The sequence below is a fragment of the Thamnophis sirtalis genome, unplaced genomic scaffold, assembly GCF_051295495.1.
Source record: "Thamnophis sirtalis isolate CommonGarterSnake01/CBP01778 unplaced genomic scaffold, rThaSir2_p1.2 scaffold_4, whole genome shotgun sequence".
Classification (NCBI taxonomy): domain Eukaryota; kingdom Metazoa; phylum Chordata; class Lepidosauria; order Squamata; family Natricidae; genus Thamnophis; species Thamnophis sirtalis.
In genome coordinates this window covers 131,540,598-131,565,857 of record NW_028261384.1, presented here as the reverse complement: position 1 = coordinate 131,565,857, position 25,260 = coordinate 131,540,598, and the positions used below count along the sequence as shown (strand labels likewise).

Here is a 25,260-nt window from a genome sequence, read left to right as displayed (position 1 = left end):
GGCGGGACACCGCATCCCGCGTTTTTTAATAGACGTCAATTGGATGCTACTAGCGACGCAGCGCTGAGATTCGGCCAATGGGCTTGGAGAATTCGTTTACGTCAGTCGCCCAAATCTACGTCAACTCATCCCTTCTTTAATGTAGAGACCCCTTTGATATTATTGGTAGTTCGATAGCAGCCTATGACAATGAAGTTTAAAATGATTGAAGGGAGTTCTAGCCATAAACAGAGCTAGGCTTGGATATGGGTGGGACCTAAATGAACGGCCGACGAGGGCAAAAGACTGCAGCTAAGGGAAACAGTTGATATAATAGTCCCGTGGTGTAATCTCACCGCGAACAATAGCCACGCCATGCTGAGTGACAGCACATGTAGCCTATCCTGTTTTGGAGCCTCGCCTCTTTCCTTTGCCCTCCCCTCGGTCTTATCGAACCAACTGGCTTCGTCTCCCCCCCCCCACCTCCAGCCCATCCCCGCCGTGCGCTGATTGGCTTGGCGCTTGATCGGTGTCCAATGAGCGCGGTCGGGGGTAAGAAGACTTACCTCAGAGAGCGGACGAGCCGTGAAAAAAGAGTGGGCGGAGCTTTCCCAGACCCGGCTGCGCGGCGCAGAGGGCAGCTGTGGCGCCATTTTGTGAGGCGTTTGGAGCACGGATGAGGCGAGCGTAGCTGTGAAAAAGAGAGGGCGAAGCGGTGTACGGTTACAAAAATTAGGCATTTAGATAAGCAAAGCGGCGGCGTGCTGGATCTGGGGCCTCCCGGTGAGTTCGTTGCCTGAAGAAAAAACGCCTGAGGGAAAAAGTGTGGCGACGGTTCTTTCCCCCCCCCTCCCGCTTGAGAGTTTGAGTGTGTGGGTGTTTGTGGAGGGGGAAGGGGAGTTCGGATAATGGTATTGCCCACACGCCCCTCAGTTTTGGTCTCCGCGGCGGTCTTTTTTGGACTCGCACCTCCTTTCCTCCCCTCCCCCCCTATTCAATGTATTGGTGTCATCCAAGCCGAGGGTTTATTTGGGAGAGACCATTATGTTGGGCACAAAGGAGGGGGGGGAGAAGGAAGACTGCTTTCATGATTCTTCGGTTCTGCGAAAGAGAGGAAAATGTGTTTGTGTGTGTGTTTGTGGTACGTTATGCGTGGATGGGGTTGTAAGAAATACTCAACGTACGGGGAAGCGATAATGGTGCGCGCCTCGCCGCCTGAATATATAAGAAGCGTGTGGAGGGTGCGCGCGCAGGTCCCATTCGCAGGTATGGCTGCCGGCTTAAGACACATGCTTGGATGGGGCCTGACCTTTATTGGCCGTTCAGGGTCGGATCTAATTCGCCTAATCTGGATTTGACAGGCCAGGAAGACAAGATGCCAAAGGCCTCTCAGCAAGGTGGCACGCAGCCAACCTGATCCAGGGAAGCTAAGCACAAATCCAGGGGGGTGCCTGGATGGGGAGACCACCAGGAGATCCCAGGGCTGTTAAACCGACCTTTTAAAAAAAAACCTTAGGAGGAAAGTAATAGTCTCCTATTTGTTTAAAAAAATACCTAGATATTTCTTTGTTAAGGAGCAATATGAAGATTTTACCACTCTTCATAGGCCAGCAAGGCTGAATTGAAGGTGGTAAAATGCCTAAAAGGTGGCTCAGTGGTTATGACCCTGAGCTTGTGGATTAGAAAGTTTGCCAGTTCGAATCCTTAGTATAGATCTCTATGAGCAGGGGGTTCGACTAGATGACCTCCAAGGTCCCTTCCAACTCTGTTACTGTTTACTGCATCAGAATTTGCACACTATATTGCACACTTACCACAATCAGATTATAATTTACGGCAGATTTTTTTTAAAAATGCAGGCACTCTTCATAGGTTAAATCTCAGATGGTAAAATGCCTAAAAGCATCAGAACTGGCACACTACATTGCACACTTAACACAATCAGATTGTGATTTTTTTTTGCAGTTTTTTTTTTAAAAAAAATGTGTGTATTTTTCATAGGCTACTGAGGCTAATTCGATGGTAAAACGCCTAAAGCAGCAGAATTGGCACACTAATATAGGTTGGGACCCCTATCTGACCTACATTTATGTTGGAGCAATAAAAATAGGTGCTATTTCATGAATTACTACAATAGATATTTTAAGGATTTGGCACTGGGGGTGAATGTTTGTTTTGAAACAAGTATATAGCATTTTTAGGAATAGAAGTGTATTAAGTGTAAACAAAGGCAGTTGGATTCAGTATGTATTTGCTCCCACAAAAGATTGACACAAAAATACTTATTTGTATTTTTTTAAAAAGTGAGATAGTTTTATTTGTGCTGATTTCTGTAAGTGACACAAACTCCCGAAGGATCTGCTTTATATTTCTAGTGTAAAGGCAAGTTTCTGAATGAACTCACTTTGATAGAAAGTAACTGTGCTGTATTTGCCAACAAAAATGATGCAACTCCTAATGCATTTCTTTGTTGAACTTGTGCTTAATTTTTTTAACTTGCGCAAGCCAGTTCGCACCAGGCCTCAGATTTTGGAGGAAGTCTGTAATTTTTTGAAAAGCAGTTGGCAGGGTGGGATATTTTGTATCTTGTTCTGTCTCTTGCTGCTTGCAGTCCCTGGTATGAAAAATGAAAGTTTGAAAAGCAGCTTGTATTGTAGGACTGATAGATTAGTCTCACATTGAAAGCCACAATGCCTTTTTTTTGGCAAGAAAGCCATGCCAATCTTGACACTTGTCAAACAGTGTGGTTGTAGATTGGCCTGATGCAAGAATTCTGCATGTGTTAACAGAGCCCCAGGTTACCTTGCTACCAATCCAGTTATTGAAGTTGTAACGTCGGAGGTGGAACTGCAATGCAAATAACCTAAGAACACTCCGCATACACAGGACAGATAATCCTTGGCTGAAAGCCATTTGAGGTTGCAAGAGCACTGAAAATGTCTTAACGATCATTTTTCACACAACCCTTGCAGCATTTTCAATGGTCACAAATTTGGACACTTGACAACTAGCATGTATTTATGATGCATGCAGTGTCCAATCGTGTAATCGATCCCCTTTTGTGAACTTCTGACAGAGTAAAGTCAACCCACTTAAACTGGGTTAAAGTTAACTTGACAGCTGCACTGATTCACTTAACAACTGCAAGAAAAACCGTAAAATGGGCTAAAATTCACTTAGTGGGCTCATCTGTAGTCATAAATTTGAGTACCACTTATAGTTCATAATTCGTTCCTGTATCTCATCATAGCACCTCCTCAGCATGTAATCCTCAGCATGAAAAAAGACAGATTTACCATTCATAAGTTATACATTACACACACAGGGCAATGATGAAGTTTTCCAATATTCTTATTGTACTGCAGTGGATGGGTTTGCTCTAGGCCAGGATTTAAATCCACAACTAGGCAATCCTAAGTGAAATATCTGGTCTTTGACCATCCACCAATAAGGGGACAACAACAGTTAAGCCCAAAATTGAATGTTACTGAGACATTTGTTAAGTGAGTTTTGGCCCATTTTGCAACCTTTCTTGTCCCATTTGTTAAGTGAGACATTGCAGTTAAGTTAGTCAGATGGTTGTTAAGTGAATCTGGCTTCCTCTTTGATTTTTTTCTTATCAGAAGATCTCAAATTGAGATTACCGTGACCCGTCAAAAGCGCGGACGGCAAAAGCGCGATCGACAAAATCGCGCCTTTGACGTCATCACAGCGCGACGAAAAAGATCGAAAAATTCAAATAAAAATTAATAAAAATTAAATTAAAGCAAGCCGATTCACATAAAGGTTAGGGTTAGGGTTAGGGTTAGGTTAAGGGTTAGGGTTAGCTTTAGAGCGTTAGCGTTAGGGTTAGGGTTAGGATAAGGGTTAGCGTTACGTTTTTCGTTACTTTAACGGTTAGGTTTAGGGTTAGGTTTAGGGTTAGGTTAAGAGTTAGGGTTAGGTTTAGGGTTAGGTTTGGGGGGGTTAGGGGAAGGTTTTAGCTTTATTTTTACATTTTTTCGATCTTTTTCGTCGCGCTGTGATGACGTCACAGCGCGCTTTTGTCGAGCGCGATTTTGTCCTACGCGCTTTTGTGGTGGAACCGAGATTACATGACCCCAGGACACTGACCATCACAAATATGAACCAGTTGCCAAGCATCTGAATCTTAGTCACATGATCTTGGAAATGCTGAAATGATTGTACCGTGTTTCCCTGAAAATAAGACAGGGTCTCCGAAATAAGCACTTGGCCTTCTTTTCGGGGAGGTAATATTATTTTTGAGGTGGAGGAGGCAGCGAGTGTGGTCACCTCATGGCTGCTGCTGTGTTGCAATATTTTCAGGAAGGGCTTATTTTAGCGCATGTGCTCAAAAGCCTGATTGGGCTTATTATCCGGGAAGGTCTTATTTTCAGGAAAACAGGGTATGTATGAAAATTAGTTCTGTAAGTCACAGTTTTCAGTGATGTAACTTCGAACCAATTTGTAAGTCAAGGACTACCTATAGACTCTTTTCCCATGTTTAAACTTCATTTTTTGCCTACCTTTCTGTTACCAAAACTTACCTGTTCCAACAGTCAGGAAAGCTTCCACGGCCACACGCAACTTGAATTGCTCAACAATTTTTGTAAGCTGATCTGGAAAAGCTTTTTCTGAGTAGAGAGTTAGGTTTACTTACATGTTACACTGATAAATTCCAAAATGGTTTGTTCATAAAGTTTGCACCTTGCTGCATTTGGGATCAGACTGGTCATTTGAAAGGCAGGCTGTTTCTCCTCCAGACAAAACAGCACTGAGGTGTCAAGGAAAAGTGAAATTAATACCCTGGAGTTATGACAGTTCACTTAGTGACTATTTAAAGTTACGCAATAACCCCAAGTATTTACAACGCAGTCCCAAAATTACCAATGTTGCAGCACCCATGGCACAGCAGTTGTTCACCCTTACAAACGACTGCAGAGGCACCATAACTGCCTATCCGTGCCCCACTCTCCCCCCCCCCCCCAAAGGTCTCCACAATTTTCTCCCTCCCATCCTGCTGCACCGGACTCGACTTGCAAAGATCTGTCTCCTCTCTGCCATGGTTTCTTTTGAGAGCGGGACGATTTCACCTCCAGCATCCGCTCGACTTGCAAACATTTTGCGCAGAGGCTGGAAGCTTCTGTGTGTGTGTGTGTGTGATATCACGGAACTTCAGGCTGTGAGATTAGGGGCCCCCTCCCCTACTGAAGCTTTGCTTCTCCACGGAAAATGTTTGCAAGCTGCCAGGATTTGCTTTGAGGGAGTGAAATGGTTTTGCGTGGAGGCTGGAAGCTTCCGGCCGCCATGATCTTGCACAGCAGACAGGCTGGAGAGAAGACCGCTTGCTTGATCTTCACAAGGTAGGGTGACCCGGCATGGCAGGATGGTGGGTGGGGAAACCTGTGGGGATCATGAGGTATGTCAGTGGGGGAGGCTTTAAGCAGATGGCCTGTTCCATCACCCGGCTCCCCACAGCCTTCCCCACTCTGAGATATCTCATGTGTACTTAACAAGGGTGCATTCAATTAGCAAATGCTTGGGCGAAAGCAGGGAGTGCTCACATATGTAATTCACTCCAACAAAAACAAATCCTCGGGTTATGAATGTAATTGGCGGCTTCCATTATATTTTTAACTCAAGGACTACCTGTAATTTAAAATAAGCCAGGGTAAAAACATAGGTAGGTGACTTCTCTGCCCCAATTACCTGGCATTTGAGTACTTGGTGAGCGGAAAGGTAGATAAGTGGTGATATCTGAATTCTAGCAATCTCTATTGCTGGGAATTTTACCACTGTAATAAGAATCTAGCAGAATACCAGCGCATGCATTTTTGTATATACCTTGTTTATTTTCCCTTGATCTGTGTGTGTGTGTGTGTGTAGGTAGTTGCACCCACTCAGTTTTCTTCCTCTTTGCTTTAGATATCTGTATGAGCTACCTATCACAAGCTTGCAGGTGACTTTGAAGTCGACCTGTTGGCAACAATCAGACATGGCAAGAACTTAATCATGCTTGAGCGGCTGCTGTGACCTCTGGAGTAGCCACATGGGACTGGAAGCTGGGGTTCTCTGGGGCGGGGGAGGAAACTGGGAGATGTGGGCAAAGTTTCTGGGGTACCCTTGACTCATCCTGTCCCTTCTCCTTTCACAGGGCAGCAAGGAGAAAACCCCCAACCCTTCCTTCACTGGAGCTCAGCTTGTTCTTATTTTATTTTATTTTTAAAACCCCTACCCACCCCACTACACGCACCTCCTCTCCCACTGTCTCAGTACAAGTTTGTTTTAATAAAACTGTGCCTTTGTGGCCCAGTGTTGCCTTGCAGTCAACCAAAAAACAAAAAAGCTGGATTGAAAAATGTAATTTTGGGGGGGGGAAATCACCTTTTTTTTTCCCCTGCAGCAGCTGGGTTAGAGGAAGAACCTTTTAGCCTCGTATGAGCTGGCCTTTCTTAGGCCGTTTTTAGAATGAAATGGTGTTCAAAAAGGGCTTGGATTATTTTCTGCCAGGAACTCTCTGTCCTCTGCCAGGTTTTGCCATAACCGTGGCTGGAATGAGAGCTTGAAAGGGGGGGAAAAAGGACAGAAAAAGAAAAAAAAATCGTTATTGACTTTGACCTTTTTACACCTCCCGTTTTTCTAATCTGGGCTATTTTTATTTTTGTTTTTTTACAGCGAGATTTTTTTGATCTTCAGCTACAGTAAGTTATTCCAATTTTTTCCATTTTTTTTCCTGCCTTTCCACTGATTTCCTTTTTATCGTTGTTGCTAGTTACTTTATTGATATTATTGCTGCAATAATGGTGGTGACTGTGACTATAATGATGTGTTGCTGATGGTGATGATTAAAAAAAAATGACTGCTGATTTTTAACCAGATGAAAATGGAGTTTTTCTGAATGATCCTAACTGACTCTGGGCTTTTATATAACCCCTTGGGGGGAAAAACATACATACCAGGTTTTTAAAACACGTGGTTTTTTTTTTTTAAAAGAAAGTGGATTGATCGCATTTAACTCTTTTTTCCCCCCTCCCTCACTGATCACCTGGCTGCCAAGAACAGAACCTGATAACCTCTCCAGAACTTACTTGAACAACTCAGGAAGTTTCTACGCTTTTTTATTTTTATTTTTCATTTTTAATATTTTATTTCTATTCGATTTTTCAATTGTTGCTGCACTGTTGCCCGTGGGGCTGATCACTCTCTAGCAGTGACAGCCTCTTCCCCCCCTCCCAGTCAGAGGCCCCACTCCGCCCCTTCATGCCTTCTCAGTTCCCATCCTGGTCTTTCCCTCTGCACCGTCCCCCCCACAAGCACCGTCATGGATGCCCAGTCTGGAGTAACAGAGGCAGCTACCAGCGGAGCCTTGCATGGAGCAGGGGCATACCCATCTTGGCTGATGGTAAGGGGCTGCATTGGCTTCATTCCAAGCCATCCCCTCTTAAAGATCTTGCTTAAAGTGTATGCACCTGTATGGCATTATCTGAGGGCACTGTTCAAACCCTGGCATCAAAAATAAGTATAATGTCCTTTTTGGGAGCGTTAATGGAACTGCATACAGGTAGACTTGAAATTACAAGTATTTGTTTCGTGGCCATTCAACTTTAACAACGGCCCTGAAAAAAAAGTGGCTTATGACCGTTTTTCACCCTTAACCATTGCAGCATGCCCATGGTCACATGATCAAAATTCAGGCTCCTGGCAACTGGCATGTATTTGTGATGGTTGCAGTGTCCTGGAGTCAGGTGATCCCCTTTTGCGACATGCTCAACCAGCTTCTGATAAGCAAAGTCAATGGGGGAATACCAGCTTCACGTGATGACTGCACGATTCACTTAACGGCTCGCTGCAGCGATTCGCTTAGCAACTGTGACACAGAGATAATAAAAGGAGGCAGAACTCAACTACTGCCTTGCTTAAGCAACAAAAATGCACGGGCTCAATTGTGGTTGTAAGTCAAGGACTACCTGTAATGTGTAGATCCAGCTGCTAACAGAGATGATTGGTCTTGGGGAAATGGCAAAATACATTGAAAGCTAATGCAGCTACAATAGACTCCAATTATGGGTTAAACGATTTCCTGGTTTGTTTGTTTGTTTTTTTTAAAAAAAAGTCTTCAAAATTGTGTAGGATACATGTAATAAAAGTTGCTTTCTTGGAATTTCAGAGTACATAGCTATAAAATAATGCCACTGCAGTCCCCGAGGTGTTCTCAAATGCTTTGCAAATATCACAAAATGCAGTAATTGTCCGGTGAAATATGCATAAAGCTAAATAAAAGGAAGGAAACACAGAAAAAAAACCAGACACTGTTTGGGAAGTTGTGTAATAAACAACAAATGTAATGTTAACCAATATACTGTGGGAAACGTGATAGACTTGCTACTCTAGAAGTTTCAGAATGCAGGCAGTCTATAATATAGTACAGGGGTCTCCAAACTTAGTAACATGAAATCCTTGTGGACATCAACTTCCAGATTTCTGCCAGCCATGCTGGTTAGTGAACTCTGGGAATTGAAGTCTTAACATTGCTAAGTTTGGAGAACCCTGATGTAGAACAAAATTTTGTAGGAACTCCATGGGAGGCTCTTGAATGGTCACAAAAAGTGGGTCAGTTTGTCCCTTCTTGGGGAAAGACACCTTAAAATGTTATGCTCTAACCTGGAATAAAGATTATTTCTAAATAGTCCCGTATCTTTCTCCATCATCTTCACTGACCAGGGGTAGAGGTTTTTTTTAGCATACTGGGTACTTGTTAAACAAATAGTGTGATACCTCTGCAAAACATTTAGTTTCCAATACAGTTTTTATGGATTCAAATTTTACAACAGTTGAGGCTTATTACCTTCTTGGGCAAGTGGAGTTCTAGTGACCAGCAACAATTTTGCTTCCTGGCCAAATTCATTTGCTTTGTGTCTTGATAAGTGGCTGCAGGAAATGGGGTCATTTAATTTTGAGAAGATTTAACCCATGGAAAGTTAAACAGAAGGCCTATTTCAACCCAGAATGTAGGATTTAAATTAAAGTATTTAAACTACAGGAAGGCAGATTCTGACTGAACCTATTCACAAATAGGCATGTTTAGGATTGTCATATATGGGGAAAGGAATTACCTGTTATTTGTTCCCCATTCAAGATGTTTGGCTCGTTGAGCAGAATTTCTTGTCTCATGTATAGAACAGTGGTTCTCAACATGAGGGTAGGGACCCCTTCGGGTCGCCTAAACCATTGGAAAACATTTTCAAAAAAATATGGAAAACATAAAATAATTTTATGGTTGGGGGTCACCACAACATGAGGAACTGTATTAAAGGGTTGCGGCATTAGGAAGGTTGAGAACCACTGGTATAGAGTCCACATCAGCCACCGGACATCTGTGTCACTCTCCCTAAGTCTGATCTACTTTACAATTTTCAGCAAAACTTGGAGATGGAACTAGCACCTTGAAGTCCTAGAGAAAAAACGAGGTGTAGACCACACATAAATATTGTAAAAGACTTTCCAGTAAAGAAACCGTTCCTGGCACTTGAGGCTGGTTAGGACTTTAATTCATTTTACAGATTTTTTGCCGGGTTGATTTAGCTAAAATAAATTCCACCTCGCCTCTGCAGAAACTGAAGTTATTTTTAACAGAAGAAGGGAGGAGCAATGGAGCAAACAACCCGTTTCAAAAAAGCTTTTGCCTTGCTCTTCATTAGAAGCATGAGCATTTGGTTTCTTTGAAGCAGGAGACATGGAGTGGAAGGAGAGAAGCCTTAAGTGGATTTGTTTTACCTATATATAGGTAAAATCAAAGCTGTGGTTCAGTGTTTAGGGATAAGTCAGTATCAGGCACCAAAGAGAAGAGAACCTTAGTCAAATGGACTAGCCACAGGGTTCAGTTCAATACTGGCAGTGAAAATCATTCCTACTTTTAATCTCGTTTCACTTGTCCTCCTTGGGGCCCTTGCTCTTAGTTCATGTGTACATGTGCATTAAATGTGCATCTATCCACTCCCTTTTGGCTAGATAACTGTGTGCTCATTAGCTGAGACTGACGGATTGGGATTGGCAGAGACAAAACCTGCAGCCTTCTGGGAACTTGGTTGCAAGAAAAAGTTTGGAGCCTTTAACAACCAAAGCCAATCTTCCACCCTCCACTTTGTCTCCTGCCCTTAAAGGTTTAGACTGTTTGCAAACAGAAGCCGCCTTTGCATTTTAATAAAACTGTTGATAACCCGGTGTTCCCGGGTATGTATTTATAGGGAGAAAATGTCCGGACCAAACATAACTTCTAATGTTGGATTGTTCCCCTAACCAGAGGGAGCCTCCTTGTGGAGTACTGTGAAGTCGTTAGCATGGCACTGTGCTGTACAGTAGAAGCCATTTTAAGGGACAACAGGCTGTATCTCACACCCCAAGGAGTGTTAGGGGTGTCTTACCCCCCCTCCCAGTATTTGTTTCCAGAGAGAAAGTCATCTGTGTACCAAATTTGGTTGAAATTGCTCAAGGCAATTGAAGGCTTGAACATAGACAGACAGACAGACAGACAGACATTCATACATACATAAGAGAGATAGAGATTGATTTCTGTCCTGTAAGCAGCCTGAGGGGAAAGTGGGTACAATATATGGATAAAGAAAAGGCTACTTCAGGCCCTTACCAAAATTAGACTGTAACCAGATATGCCTCCCTTGAGAATTTGCACAGGAGTGATGTTCCAGCTGCTGCTGAGCTATTTGTTTGTTGGGGGGGGGGGGAGGCTTTCCTCAAATCACATAATACACATTAATGCATAAAAGGGACATTCAGGTATTTGAATCCAAAACCGGACGGTCTGCTTTGGATCTCTGCACAGTCTGTCGGCAGCACCTTAAAAGAGGCCGCTCCCTTTTTCTGACCTTCACGGCCCCTGCATGTAACCAGGAGAAGTCAAAGCTTTCAGAGAGCTACTAGAAAGCACAGTGCGCATGGCCATGTACAGAGCACCAGATACAAGTGCGGCACCCTTCTAACACACAGCCTAAATCTGTGGGCCAGAGACTTGTGGTAAAATTAGTTCCTTCATATAAATCTCTCCTAATTTGGGTTTGGATTAACTTAACTCTTAACGCTTAACTTTCTGGCAGAATGTCCTTGCATTGAAGGTGAAGGGTAGAACATGCAGAAACTTGAAAAAACGTTAGGTTCCCTTTATAGATTCATCTCAATTCTAAAGAAGAAATCAGGGAAGATTGTCCCTTGATAATTTTATTAATAGTCTCTGAATTGAAGTCTGCTGGGCTTCCTGCATTTGTCTTCTCTATGCCGCTGCTTGTATTGACCAAAGCATGTATTGAAATGGTAGATTTGGGTTTTCCTGAGAATGCTGCTTGGAGCAGAACTAAGGTAGGAGTCGAGTTGACATTGTTCAGAAGATGCTTGATGCTGGAAAAAAAAGGAAGCAGTTTGGGTTGACATGCTGAAGGCCATAGCATCTGTCAGACAAAAATATTTTCATATATCCAATCCTTCCAAAGCTTTTTTTCTTCTTGAGATAGCAGACTATGTAGGCTAATGGTTAAAAATGCCTCTCTTTTCTCTTAATTTTTACTTTTCAGAAAAGTTTTTTTTCTAGTGTTGACTTTTTCTTTTTCTTTTTTTCTTTTGGTGCCAAAACTGCTGTATCTTATCCCTAGACAGGATGCACCTGAGATTTCCCAGCATGCATCACTCTGGTAGCTTTTCCTTTTGAGGAAGTGCTACCTGGCAGCTGATGCCCCCCCGAAATATGTGCGTTTTGTGTCTTTTTGTGCAGTTGGGTTATATTGTGTAAAAAGCTATGACATCTGACGGTTTTCCTTTCGCTGACCCATCTTTTTCTCCCTTTCCCTGGCCCTCGGCAGCAGGTTAGCCTTTCTGCTGCGTGGGTGAGCTATGGCCAGCAACGTCACCAACAAGACAGATCCCCGTTCTCTCAATTCCCGCGTCTTCATCGGAAACCTCAATACCCTCGTGGTCAAGAAGTCCGACGTTGAAGCCATCTTCTCCAAGTACGGCAAGATTGTGGGTTGCTCCGTGCACAAGGGCTTTGCGTTTGTGCAGTATGTGAACGAGCGCAACGCCCGCTCTGCAGTAGCGGGAGAGGATGGCAGGATGATAGCAGGCCAGGTCCTTGGTAAGTAGGCGACTTCCAGGGTTGGCCCTTCTGGTTTTTTCCATCATCCCAATGAATTTGCCAGTGGTGGTTCTTCTAGCGGTGAAGAACTTTGGCTTGCTTCCCTTTTTGCCTTGTTCAACCCGGGGTCTGCTAACAGTTCCCTGTGCGAACAAGATACATCTTGCAGCCTGTGTGTGTGTGTGTGTGTGTGTGTGTGTGTGTGTGTGTGTGTGTGTGTGTGTGTGTGTGTGTTAGTGTTAAGAAATTTCTGGTATTGTAGGAATATAAAACGGAGAGTGAAAGGAAGATAGAAGCAGTTAATAGTGGACTACAGAAGGAATAGATATCCAGCTCTTGCTTATCAATGGAGAGCAAGTGGCCAGTTTTACGTTTCTGGGTGTAATCGTAAAAGAGGATGTGACCTGGGGCACTCACTTTGCAGCCCTGGTCAAAAGGGCCCAGCAGAGATTATACTACCTGAGGCTTCTCAGGAAACAACAACTGAGTGAAAAACTGCTGGTGACCTTCTACCACTGCACTTACAGAGAGTATTTTAACTTACTGCACTTGTGTATGGTTTGCCAATTGGACGGTGGCAGATAGGGCAGCACTCCAGAGGGTCAACGTCATTGCCCAGAGGATCGTGGCTTGCCCTCTCCCCTCTTTGGAAGAGCTTTATAGCTCCCGCTGCCTTAAGGAACTTCAAAACATCCTTAAAAGATCCATCCTCATCCTGGGCACCTTTTTTTTTTTGAACTATTACATCTGGCAGACAGTGCAGGAGAAAAAGAACAAGGACCAATAGGCTGAAAAACAGCTTCTATTCCAGGGCAGTAATTATATTGAGCTCTACTGTATAGTGCAATATCAATGCAAGGTGTTTTCAATTCAGTTGTATAGAACATGAAGGATTTATGTTTTTGTTTTATTTTTATAGTTTTCTTATGTATGATGTACACTGAAGATGGCATTTAATTTCGCTGTATGAGGTGCAATGAACAATAAACTAAACTAAACTAATTAAATATATTGGGGAGGGAAGAAGTTTCAACCTTCCTACAAAGTAGATTTCTGATCTGATCTACTTGATTGGGCTGACAAGCAGTCACAGAACACAGATTTTATGATGGAGAATTCTCTATCTAAACAGAAATATTATTCTTGGCCTGTCTTTGCCTTGATCTAGGAGCTTTCTGCAACCTGGAACCAGACTAGAGAAAAGCACACACATATATGTCTTTTTTTTAAAGGGTATATAAAGGCACAAGGACGCTGTGGCTCAGTGGCTAAGATGCTGAGCTTGTCAATCAGAAAGGTCGGCAGTTCGGTGATTCAAATCCCTAGCGCCGCGTAACAGAATGAGCTCCTGTTACTTGTCCCAGTTTCTGCCAACCTAGCAGTTCAAAAGCATGTAAAAATGCGAGTAGAAAAAATAGGAACCACCTTTGGTGGGAAGGTAACCACGTTCTGTGTGCCTTTGGTGTTTAGTTATGCCGGCCACATGACCACGGAGACATCTTCAGACGGCACTGGCTCTTTGGCTTTGAAACGGAGATGAGCACCACCCCCTAGAGTCACATATGTGCAAGGGGAACCTTTACCTTAAAGCTTGTTGGCTTCACTGAGCGCTGGACTTTGAAACCAAACTACTAAAATCTCATCACCACCAGAACGCAGATTCCTTCCTCTCCTGCCTATTTACAACTCTGAAAATAAATGTCAGAAGAATGAGTAGCTCCGGAGTGTTTTCAGATCATCTGGTCTGTCATGCTTGACATACTAATAATAATTTTTTTAAAAACCCTGGAAGCCAAGAAGAAATTCAAGTTTTCCCCCTTCAGGAAAAGCTCCCTTCCCCCTTCTCAACAGTTGTTGGGACCTGCCTGTTAATGTCAGGTACAAAAAAACACTGCTCTAGTTCAGACACGCTCAAGCCTTGCCGGAGAGAATTTTTCCTTTCTTTTCCGAAGGCAACATTCCCCCCGTCCTCTGCCAGCAGAAGACAAAATTGCCGATGTTTTCCCCACTCAATATCCCAAACTCCCCCTCTAAAAAGATTTTTCTTTTAGCTTATTCTCTTGCTTCCCGCTTAGCCGGTTGTTTGTGAAAGGTGATACTAGGTTTTCTTTGGCAACAAAAGCAAAGAAGGGAGTTTGGTGGGTAACCTGAGCCTCTGAAATGTTGTATTTTACTAGCATGCTACGCAGTTTGGATCCTCCTGCTGCTAAGGAAGCAGCTCTTTTCACCCCAGATTGCCCTGGCTGTTTATAATGGCGGGCCACAGTTTGCGGGGAACTATAGCTAGTCCTCGAACCTCAAGGCCACAAGGGAGCCGAAAACCTCCCATTGTTAAGAGAGACGTTTGTTAAGTGAGTTTTGACCCCTTCATTTTACGAGATTTCTTTCTTGCCAGCTGTTTTTTTAAAGAGTTGAATTGTTCAGCTGTTAAATTAGTAACATGGTGGAAGGAATCCGGCTTCCTGGTTGACTTGCTTGTCAGAAGGTCGCAACCACATGACCCCCCACCCCACCCCGAGACACCACAAGTGTCACAAATAGGAGTCGGTAGCCAAGCGCCTGAATTTTGATCATGTGACCCCAGGGGGATGCTGCAACAGTTGTAAGTGTGACAAACGGTCACTCCCCCCCCCCCCCCCCCCCCAGTGCCGTGGCAACTTTTGAACGGTGTCTAAATGAACTGTTGTAAGTTGGAGGGCTTCCTGTATGCGTTTCTGCTTTCTATGGCTGCTTTTTGGAGGGCAGCCCTATATAACTTCAGGTGGTCCACCTCTGAGATAGGGGCATTCTCTTTCTCCCTCGCCGCTCCCGTTTTATGCAGTGTGCCAAGGATATTAACCGGGTGTTGTGCACCAAAACCTAAGGAAATGTTTGCAGGCATGCTGCTGGGTTTATCCAGAAAAGGTGTTAGGCACTCTCTTGGTTGGCTGTCCCCAAAAAATAAAAACCTAGCCATCCTATGCCAGACTAGATGAGCTGTGATAGCACAGTGGTTGGAAGGCAGTATTGTAGGCTAGCTCACTGTCAGTAGTTCGATTCTGACCGGCTCAGGGTTGACTCAGCCTTCCATCCTTCTGAGGGCAAAAAAAACGACCCAGAAGGTTGGGAGTGTGTGTGCAACAGGCTGACTCTAAACTGCTTAAGAGGGCTGTAAAGCGTTGTGAAGTAGTATATAAGTCTTAAGTCATTGTCTTTTAACGAACCCATAATCCCTTGCGGCGTGAAGTCTGGGCAACTGAATGGAGCTAGCTGTTGTGGTCCGCTAGCGGCCTGCAGAACTGACAGCAGAATCAGACAGTGAGGAGGTTGCAGAGGAACATGGGCCAGTCCTGGACTCTGTGGAAGGCTCGGATGAGGGTTCTGTGTCAGAGGCAGATAGGGGGCCAAGGCCATCTGGGAGTTAATGTGTTGCCTCCAGAGTCAGACATCAGCGGGGCAGAGGAACAGGCTCCCCCTGTTCCCAGTGCGCGCATGTGCAGAGCTGCCAGAAGGCAAGAACAGTTAAGACAGAAGGGACGACTCGGGAGTAAGGCTTGGAGGTGATTGGCCCCTCCCATAGGACATAAAGAAGGAGCAAAGGCACATTAGCCTTTGCAGGAAGCAACTTGGTTCATGCTGGTCAGTTTACCTTCTGAAGCTCCATTTTGACTCTTTGCTCTGTGTGGCCTTGCTAAGCTAATTGCCAATTAAGCCTTTGGCAGCATTTCAAGGAAGGTAAATGTGGGTGCTTTTCAGTCTTATCCCGAAAGACTTTGGCAGGCTACTGTAGGACTCTTTGGGACTCATTACGGGCTGTGAATGAACATAATTTACAGCCTTTGAAATAAAAAGAGGGTTTTGGGGACAAAGCGTGTGCTTTTTACTGTATCATGAAGCGTAGGTCAGAACACTAGCGGAGTGTTTTAATGGCCAGATGCCCTTCCTGTTGCCAATGTGGAGTTTCGTTCAGCAGATGTATTTTCATTGCGCCCAGAGAGAGAAATATCTGTCTCTACCTAGGATCGAATGCACAGCCTCCGCCTCTAAGCCACCGCACAACTCCTGTATAAGTCTAACTGCTCTTACTATTTTAATTTGGATTAGACTCTCTGGCCTCCAAGGCTTTCCCAGTTCTTATGATTTTATAAATGCTTAGATAACAGAATAACATAGTTGGAAGGGGCCTTGGAGGAACTCCTTGCTCAAGCAGTAAACCCTACATCATTTCAGACAAACAGTTGTCCCATCTCTTCTTAAAAACCTCCAGTGTTGGAGCACCCACAACCTCTGGAGGCGAGCGGTCCCACGGATTAATTGTTGTAATTGTCAAGGAAATTTCTCCTTGGTTTTTGGTTGGATCTCTCCTTGTTCATTTTCCATTCATTGCTTCTTGTCCTGCATTCATATAAAGCAATGCTTTATCTAATTTACCAATGACACAAGGCTGAGAGTAATGTGATTAGATTCAGAAAGGGACATGCTTGAATATAGGCATTGAAACCCTAAAATCAAAATTTCATGTCAACTTGGGAAGAGTGGTTCATTGTATACATGGAAAAAAGTTCTAAGCATCTATTGGATAATACATGGGGTAGTAAGGTGGTTGCTTAAAAATGAAAGGCAAATAGGTTGCCTCAGGAGAAGATTACTCTCCAGTTCATGAACAGTGCAGTTCTGTTCTGTTCAGTGCCAGGCAAAGTATATTTAGAGTTTTGCCTTCGGATCAAGGCTCCACAATTTAAGAAGAATATTCACATAATGGCCACTTACGTAAGGGCAAATGTTTTAAACAGCTGGGATTGTTTTGCTGGGATTACAAAAGTAAACTTCCAATATTTGAAAGGTGGTCAGGCAGAAGATGGAGCCCAGTTATTCTTAGCACAAGAGCAGTTGAAATGGAAGGCAGTTTTAAGCTAAACCTTAAAGTATATAACAGCACCGTTTAAAAGTGGAGCAGAGACCCTTAGAAGTGGGTGGACTTTTGCAGGATGGATTCAGTTTAAATCACAATTTAAATCTTGATTTAAATCACATTTTAAATGACGATTTAAATCACTAGTAAAAAGGCTTGATTTAAATCAACTCAATTTAAATCATAATTTTAAAAAAGCAACTGTCATCTCTGTCCCACACCGGCTCTTCTTCCCTGCTGTTGACTCACCGACAGTCCCAATATTGCAGAGTATATAGCCTCATGCTACATAACTTAAGCTCTATTTCATGTTGAATAAACTAAATTATTAATGTATCTTAAATAGAAAGCTATCTTTAGATAGATGTTTACTCCAAAAGCATTTTATTAAAATAAATTATATGTATAATCATTGATTTTTATCCACCCTGCTACCAGATGTGCAAATTAAGGCAAGAGCAGCTGCCAGCGTTGTGAATCGACGAAGTAGGCAGGGCCTGTGGGAGATAAAGGTGGGGGGGGGGTGTCTTGAAGCCCACCCCCTCTTTTGGATTCAGAGCATCCATCCTTCTAAGTTAGTGCCTGGCAGCCTGTAGGTAACAAGCATGTAAGTGTTAGGAAGGTGTGGGTGAGCGGAGAAGGAACAAATTCACAGTGTAACCGATGAAGTTTTGCTGTTAACTTGAAATTTCCCTTGGGGGGGAGGGGGGGGAGAATGAATGTATTCCTTGTATTCCAAAGAGCCAGTTTGCCCTTGGTTGAAAGGGGTTGGAATGTCTCTCTCATTAATTTTCCAGCCATTGACCACAGCTGTGTATTATTGTATTGTCTGTTCTTCGCCTTGCCTATCTGGAAAACCCAGGTAGGAAGCGAGGGGAGGGGGGGAGCTTAAAAGATCTGTATGCCTTGACAGGCTGTGTGAATGGGTGACCATAAACTGAACCCCAGAACGTGTGGAACTCTTTTCTTTTCCAGATATTATAAGTAAAGACAGCTGGTAGATAACAATATTTTCAGCCAGTCTTCTTTCTGGTGTTCTCGAATTGTTATAACCCTAATCTCCCAGCAATTAGCTAGGAACGACTTCTTTTTTAAAAAAAAAAAAATTTATACATTTTCCTTTAACATATGTAAGTATTTAATAGTGTATTGTCCGGGTCATTTTACATATACATAATAATAGTAATAATAATCTTTGCTTGTATATATAATAATATCCTTCCAGCTTCTAATTTTTACCTTTATTCTGTTTCCCCGCAAATAAGACCTCCCCAGATAATAAGCCCAATCGGGCTTTTGAGTGCATGCGCTAAAATAAGCCCTCTTCTCCCCCCCCAAAAAAATAAGCCCTCCCAGAAAATATTGCAACACAGCAGCAGCCATGGGGTGACCACGCTCGCCACCTCGTGCACCTCAAAAATAATAAGACCTCCCCGAAAATAAGGCCAAGTGCTTATTTCAGGGGTCAAAACAAAATAAGACCCTGTCTTGTTTTCAAGGAAACAATGTATCTAACCATTGATAAAACAAATGCCAAGTCTTCTTTATCCTTTATCTTTAGCGTTAACCTATCCATGTCTGCACAATCTAATGGTTTTTTTAAAAAAATTGTATTTTCATCTGAAGGAGTTTCCTCATTTTTCCAGGATTGTGCTAATACAATTCTTGCTGCTGTCAAAATGTGTCGTATTAAATATGCAGGCCCTTTATGATATTTTTTTTGATGGCAAAATAACTCTCAAGAATATTTCTGGTTTTAAATCTATTTTGTTGCTGGTTCCACCACAAATGCGCGAATGACAAAAGCACACCTGACTAAACCACGCCGACAAAACCGTGCAACGAATGAGCCCTGAAGCGCGCCGACAGAAGCGCGCTGTAACCTAAACCTAACCCTAAACCTTACCTTAACTTAAATCGCGCTTCTGTCGGCGCACTGTTGTCGACGCGCTTTTGACATCGCGGTTTTAGCGGCGCGCTTATGACGTTCGCGCTTTTGTCGGGTCACGTTTGTTGCTTTATCCTTTTCTCTAACTATGTACGTATTTTTGTCCCCCAAATTTATTTTTTATTCTTTGGCCTTTGGGCAAGTCCACCCACTATGGTAGTACGAGCCCGGTCTCTGATTGCATTTCCAACATTTGGCAGACATGTTTTTTTAAACCTCTTCACAATTAGAAATGAGAAAAATTTGTTCTCCTCGGGTGAGAAAAGCCGCATGGCAGCAGAATTGTGATTTCTCCCAAGGGCCTGTGGAGATCCTAGGTTTCAAACTTGAGCTTCTGTGTCTCGTTCAGATATTAATCTGGCTGCCGAGCCGAAGTTGAACCGTGGTAAAGCTGGGGTGAAGAGATCGGCCACAGAGATGTACGGGTCAGTAGCCGCACCACCTTCTCCGTCCCCTCTAGTCAGGTCGGGAGCCTTACGTTTACATTATTTTTAACTTCTCTCTCTCTCTATTTCTCTTTTTTTTAAAAAAAAAATCCTAATTTAATTTTGGAATGGGCTTTGGAATGAGCAGTGCCTCTGCCTTGCCGTACTGTCCAGCTTGGATGGGTGCAAGATGCAATGTCCGATTGGGTTGGGTGCGTGCATGCGCGGGTGGGTCTGTGCAATCCAGCTGACTGTCAGAAACTGCAGTGTGGCTTTGATATATTTGGGGTGGATGAGACTGGGGGAATCACAGTGCCGAGCGGCAAATGGCTTTTTTTTTAAGCAAAGGGGGGGGGCAGAAATGCAGGGAGGGGGAATTGGGTGGGTCCCTGCTTGCTTTCACCGTTGCATTGTATCTAAACCATTTCACTTTTTTGCTAAATTGGGCTGGGAAAACTGAAAACTACTCATGTTGATAGTTTAAAGGATTGTCTTGTGATCCCCAGCCCTTTAGAAGTGGGGGCTGGGATCCCTATACTCCCCCCGAGACCTGACCGTGTGTTCCACCCTTTGTCTTTCAGGTCTTCATTTGACCTCGATTATGACTTCCAGCGTGACTACTATGACAGGTATGTGGGGTCAAATTGCTCTCTGCTCCGCTTTCGTGTTTTGAATCCTGGTGGGGAAAAGCAGCTCTGAACTGAAAACCCCAGTCCTAGAAAACAAAAAAAACTTAGGGCTCCGTTCGCCCCCTCTCCAAAGCCTTCATTGTGGACCCCCATAAAACTCCCCAAAGTTGTTGCCCAATTACACGGGCTCAGTTGTGCGTGTGTTTGAGAGAGAGAGAAAAAGAGATGTTTATCAAAAACATGACTGGATAATATAAATACTTGCATTCCCTTTGAATTAAAACTTAGATTGTCAGCTTAGCTTAGCACCACAAAATAGCTTTTGTATTCATGCCTTCAGGGCACACAACTCAAAAGGCTAGACCGCCAGTTCTTCGCCAAAAAAGTATTGCTCTTCTGGCTGGCAATCATGCCCTCTTTTCAGCAGTTCTGCTAAAAGGCAGCACAATGTTCTCTCTCTCTTTCTGGAGGTCGTTTGTATTGTCTAACTCATTCTCAGAAATGCAATGTTCGCTCATTGAGCCAGAGGCAGTCTTGTAGCCACTGCCAAAGCTGCTGGGGGGGGAGGGGGGGAGGGGAAGAAGAAGATGGAGGCAGTGCTTCATCAAAGGGATGGGTGCTTTGGGTTCGTGAAATCCTCCTAGAGGCTTCCCATAGTAAAGATGCTGTCAAGGCTGAATGTCCTGCAGATAACAGCCAAAGGGAAGAGGCTGAGAAGCTCGGATGCAGGCTATAAATTAGCGGTGAAATTCATTCTCTGCATGGGGATAGTGCTGACATCTTCAGATAGACTTGAACCATCTTGAGCATGGGTGTCAAAACTAAAGGCCCGCGGGGTGCTTAGATCTGTCCTGTGGAGCTGCCCTGGAAATGGCGAAGGACCGGCCCACGGTGCCTCTGCCAGCGAAAACGGAGCTTGGGATGGCCGCATTTAGACAAACAGACACCGTTTTTGGCTGCGACGGCCTCCTGCAACCGTCTGCCAGCGAGAACGGAGCTCAGGAAGGCTGCACGCGGTCCTCCCATTTTCACTAGCACAAGCGCTCAGGCCACCACAGATGCTCCCGACACGAGCGATGTCGATTTGGTCATCCTCCACCCCCCCTTCCTGGGTCCCCCAATGTCAAACACAACCCTGCTGTGGCCCTCAATGAAATCGAGTTTGACGCCCCTGTGCTTTGTTAGGATAGATAATACTGAGTCGGTAGAGAGTCTCAGTTGGGATGCGTCCATTTCGTAATATTATAAACAATTATCTGGGGTGTGGTGGTTTGAGACAGAAGTATCCTGGAGCATTTCACACACGCATACAAACACACACACACACACACACACACACACACACACACCCTCCAGTAAAGTGTTGCTGTAGAACAAAAGTACAGAACTAAGGTCCCTGATGGTCTGCATGCAGGCTCCCCAAAATCTTGGGCTCAAACTCCAGATCCAGTGAATCAGACTCGAATTCATAAAACAACACAGGGGAAATTGTTGGAACCTGAGCATATTCATTCCATTTAATTCATGGAGTGTGAGCTTCGTGCTCTTATGCCCTTTTGTGTCCTACTCTGACTTCGCAGAGGATATCTGGGCACGCCCCTTTACCTCCCAAACTTGAGCTCCCTTGTCCTCCAAAGTTAGGAAGAAAATGGGTAGCCCTTGACTGTACTAACAACATTTAAGAGGAGATTTTGATCAAATGTTTTTGGAGAGAGGGGAGAGTTACAGGAGCAGAGTTTAAAGTATAAGAGCTCCCAATCACTGGAGGTTTTTAAAGAAAAGACTGGGCAGCCACCTATCTGAAACGGTATAGGGCAGTAGTGGCAAACATTTTCGGCATTGAGTGCCCAAACCAGAATGGGTGTGCCGGCACAGGCGCCAGAGTGCCAGAAACCCGAAGACCAGCTGGCTGGTGCGAATATGCCTGGGGTTTTTTTGGCCATTTTTAAGGCCGTGGTTTGGGCCTGAAAATGACCAAAAAATGCCCCACAAACAGCCTGAAAATCAGCCTGGCTTTTGGCTGTTTTTCAGGTCTTTTTTGGACCGTTTTTCAGACCATTTTCAAGCACTTCAGTGCCCGCGAAGACCAGCTGGTCTGCATGCATGCGTGCGCTGGAAATAGAAAACTAGGTGGCGATAGCACAAGTGCCCATGGGGCCCTGTGTGTCACCTCTGCCATAGGTTTGCCATCATGGGTATAGGGTCTCCTCCTTGAGCAGGGGGTTGGTCTAGAAGACCTCCAAGGTCCCTTCCAACTCTATTCTGATTCTAAAATAGTTCTGGGCCGTCTCCTTTAGCCAGGGGATATATTTCTGAAGTGTGGGTGTAGCAGAAAGCACCAAGCTCTTTTCAAAGGAGTACATAATGCCCTCAATTAGCTTATCTTAATTAGAAGAAAGGTATTTTGGGAAACCTCAAGAAGAGATTTACAGTGCGATGCCGCAAAGCGGTTTTGAAGCTAAGGTGTATATATATATATATTTTCCCCGCCTTTCTTTTTGGATTCTCCTTAGGATGTACAGCTACCAAGCACGAGTGCCCCCTCCACCCCCTATTGCCAGGGCCGTGGTCCCTTCCAAACGCCAGCGGGTTTCTGGCAATACCTCTCGCAGAGGGAAGAGTGGATTCAATTCGAAGAGCGGGCAGCGGGGATCGTCCTCCAAATCTGGGAAATGTAGGTGTCGGAACGTTGAACAAGGGTCTACAGCAAGTGTGTGTGTGTGTGTGTGAAGAGATTTTGTGTATTATTTAAATTGGCTTCTTCCAAAGCCTGCCCTCCTCCCTGTTTTCAACCTGGCTGCAGTGCCTCTTTGAAGAGAGAGAGGAGGGCTTTTAGAAGATATAAGTGGAAAAAACAAATTTGTATGTGTTTTCTGGAGTATTTGATGCTTATTTAATACGCTTCGGTGCTGAAACTTCCGGTGAATTGAGCATCCTCCTCTTCTCTATTGCAGTGAAAGGAGATGACTTGCAAGCCATTAAGAAGGAACTGACCCAGATTAAGCAGAAAGTGGATTCTCTTCTGGAAAGCCTTGAGAAGATTGAGAAGGATCAAAGTAAATAGTGGGAGGGGAGAGCGGGGAGAGGGATGGGAGGGGCGAGATAAACTGCCTGGTGATCCGTGTGGGATGCATGTGTGGTTTGAAACATTTGTTTAGGGGTTCAGTCTCCAGGGGAGAAAGAGGGCCACAAGATTCATGTTTGAATATGGACAAAGTGTCAGCGTTCCAAGTATCATGTAGAATTAAATCAGAGTCCAAGGCAAAACGATCCTTAAAAGTTCCAATTTAATAAAGCAGACATCTTAGCACATCTGTGTTAATCCCAATTCTGGAAATGACATCAATCTCATCCAGTTAAAAGTTAATGATCTTGTCCCCACACCCACAACCCATCACATGGTCCAATCTTCTTCTTCCACGCTGGCATCTACACCCAACTGCTTCCGGTCAGGTGCAAAGACAAAAGATGACCTTGGTCTTCTAGAAAAGAATGACAACAAACATTCCACAATCCTACTTCTTTCTATTCCCCCCCTCCCATCAACTATACTAATGAAACAGCATAATGAAATAAGGGAAAGTGTGGCAGGCCAAAATTCTAAAAGGAATGTAATTGCCGGCCTGACACAAAGCTTATATCGGGAATGGTTAGATTTTTGTGCCATAGGTGGAATTTGGGACGTCTTGTAGGTATAGAGTGGGCTTCTCTAGTTACAGTGTGGCTTTTTATGCTGTAACCTTTAATGTCCTTCCTGTTAACCTCTTCCAGTCCCCCAAGATATTCTTACCCCATTGTAGGAGCACATGCCTCAGTCGAATCTTCCACCCTCCTTTTTTAAAAGACCCCATAATCCTGTGCGCGGTGGATCTGGGCAGCTGAATGGAGCTGAGGGTTTACTGGCCGGATGCCCTTCCTGTCCCCAGTGTGGAGTCCCGTTCTCTCCCCCCGTCCCTCCCCGCAGATATATTCTCATTGTGCCCAGAGAGAGCGAGAGAAATATCTGCCTCTACCTAGTATCAAACTCACAGCCTCTTGATTGTGAGGCAAGAGCTCCCCCTCTAGGCCACCACACCACTCGCAGCACTAGAATCTTCCATGCATGGAGGAAAAGCTTTCTATAGCAGCTTATCAAGCAGGATACGAACTTCAGAAGTTGCTGTTTCCCAAAAATATTGCTAACTATTGGGATGGTTGAGGGGTGGGAGGAGTTTGGATCCTCTTTCTTAAGGGTTAAAGCCCCCCCTTTGTAGTTTTCACTGCTAGCCAATAGGCAGGAGGCCCAAATGACAACGAACCCCCAAGCCATTCAGTGTTTCTAATTCTCTGCCCGCCTTTCCTCCCTTCCCAGAACTGAAGAACGATAAGTCGGAAGAAGAACAAAGCAGCAGCTCGACCAAGAAAGAAGAGAGCAATGTGAAGATGGAGTCCGAGGCCGGGGCAGATGACTCGGCCGAGGAAGGGGACCTGCTGGACGACGACGACAACGAAGACCGGGGAGACGACCAGGTACGAAGCTGGAGAAGGCAGAGAGCCTCGAGTGAGGATGGCGGCTCTCCCCGTTTGCTAACTCGGCTCTTCTGCCTGTCCCCTTCTCTCTCCCAGTTGGAGTCCATCAAGGGCGACGACAAGGAACCGGAAGAAGGGGAAGACGACAGAGACAGTGCCAATGGCGAAGATGACTCCTAAGAACCTAACATACCTCTCTTCCCTCTCTACTCCTTGGCCCACATGGCGTTCTTCTGATTGAGCCTCTCTCGCATCCCACTGTCTCCTCTTCTCCCCCCCCCCGCCCCCAATTTGCTGGCTGCTTCCTCACTGCCCTCCTCCCCCTCTCGCAGCCTTGTGTGTTTTACAATATTTGTGTCTTCGGTTGGCATCCGCTCTTCGTCGTCGTCCCACCTCCATTTCCCTTCATTCGCTCCTTCTAGTTCAGTTACATCCCTTGTAATTTTTTTCCTCTTTTAATTTTGATACCTCTTTATTGACTTAACAATAAAAAAGACGTATTGTTTTTAGACGGCTGGCTTGATGTGTTTTTGGTGCGAACGGCATTCTGGGCTGTGGGGGGGGAGTTGTACCCGAAGTAGTGTTTTGGCAAATGTGTGTTTTTATTTATTTACTAGCTGATAAGTCGGTGTTGCCCGGGTATTTATTTATCCTAATCCTGTATTAGACAGGAAAAGCCCTGATGTTGAAAATGTCTAGACCAAACATAATTTCTTGTTCTGACAACCCCCCCCCCCCCCATA

At 44.5% G+C, this 25,260-nt stretch overlaps 1 protein-coding gene across 10 annotated transcripts; it reads left to right on the top strand.

Annotated features, from left to right (window-relative positions):
• Window positions 1-586: 586 nt before the first annotated feature.
• On the top strand, window positions 587-25,028 carry HNRNPC (heterogeneous nuclear ribonucleoprotein C). Of its 10 annotated transcripts, none has more exons than XM_087714187.1 (9): window positions 588-762; window positions 6,655-6,680; window positions 11,844-12,115; window positions 19,304-19,418; window positions 19,961-20,008; window positions 22,522-22,682; window positions 22,963-23,064; window positions 24,360-24,517; window positions 24,614-25,028. In XM_087714187.1, exons 3-9 carry the CDS (start codon window positions 11,875-11,877, stop codon window positions 24,695-24,697), a joined length of 909 nt encoding a protein of 302 aa, XP_087570313.1. In that variant the 5' UTR covers window positions 588-762; window positions 6,655-6,680; window positions 11,844-11,874; the 3' UTR covers window positions 24,698-25,028. The 10 variants fall into 10 exon arrangements, with proteins under 10 accessions (XP_087570308.1, XP_087570312.1, XP_087570305.1 ...); XM_087714188.1 differs by having other exon boundaries at window positions 621-762; window positions 6,134-6,680; window positions 19,304-19,379; XM_087714182.1 differs by having other exon boundaries at window positions 587-762; window positions 11,847-12,115; window positions 24,360-25,028.
• Window positions 25,029-25,260: the final 232 nt, after the last annotated feature.

What these genes read in the sequence shown, in the direction of transcription:
- HNRNPC (XM_087714184.1), top strand. Translation starts at nt 11,875, where the DNA reads ATGGCCAGCAACGTCACCAACAAGACAGATCCCCGTTCTCTCAATTCC. An exon ending in TCTCCGTCCCCTCTAGTCAG is followed by an intron (nt 19,419 to 19,960) that starts GTCGGGAGCCTT and finishes TTTGTCTTTCAG; the next exon opens with GTCTTCATTTGACCTCGATT. An exon ending in GTCCTCCAAATCTGGGAAAT is followed by an intron (nt 22,683 to 22,962) that starts GTAGGTGTCGGA and finishes TCTCTATTGCAG; the next exon opens with TGAAAGGAGATGACTTGCAA.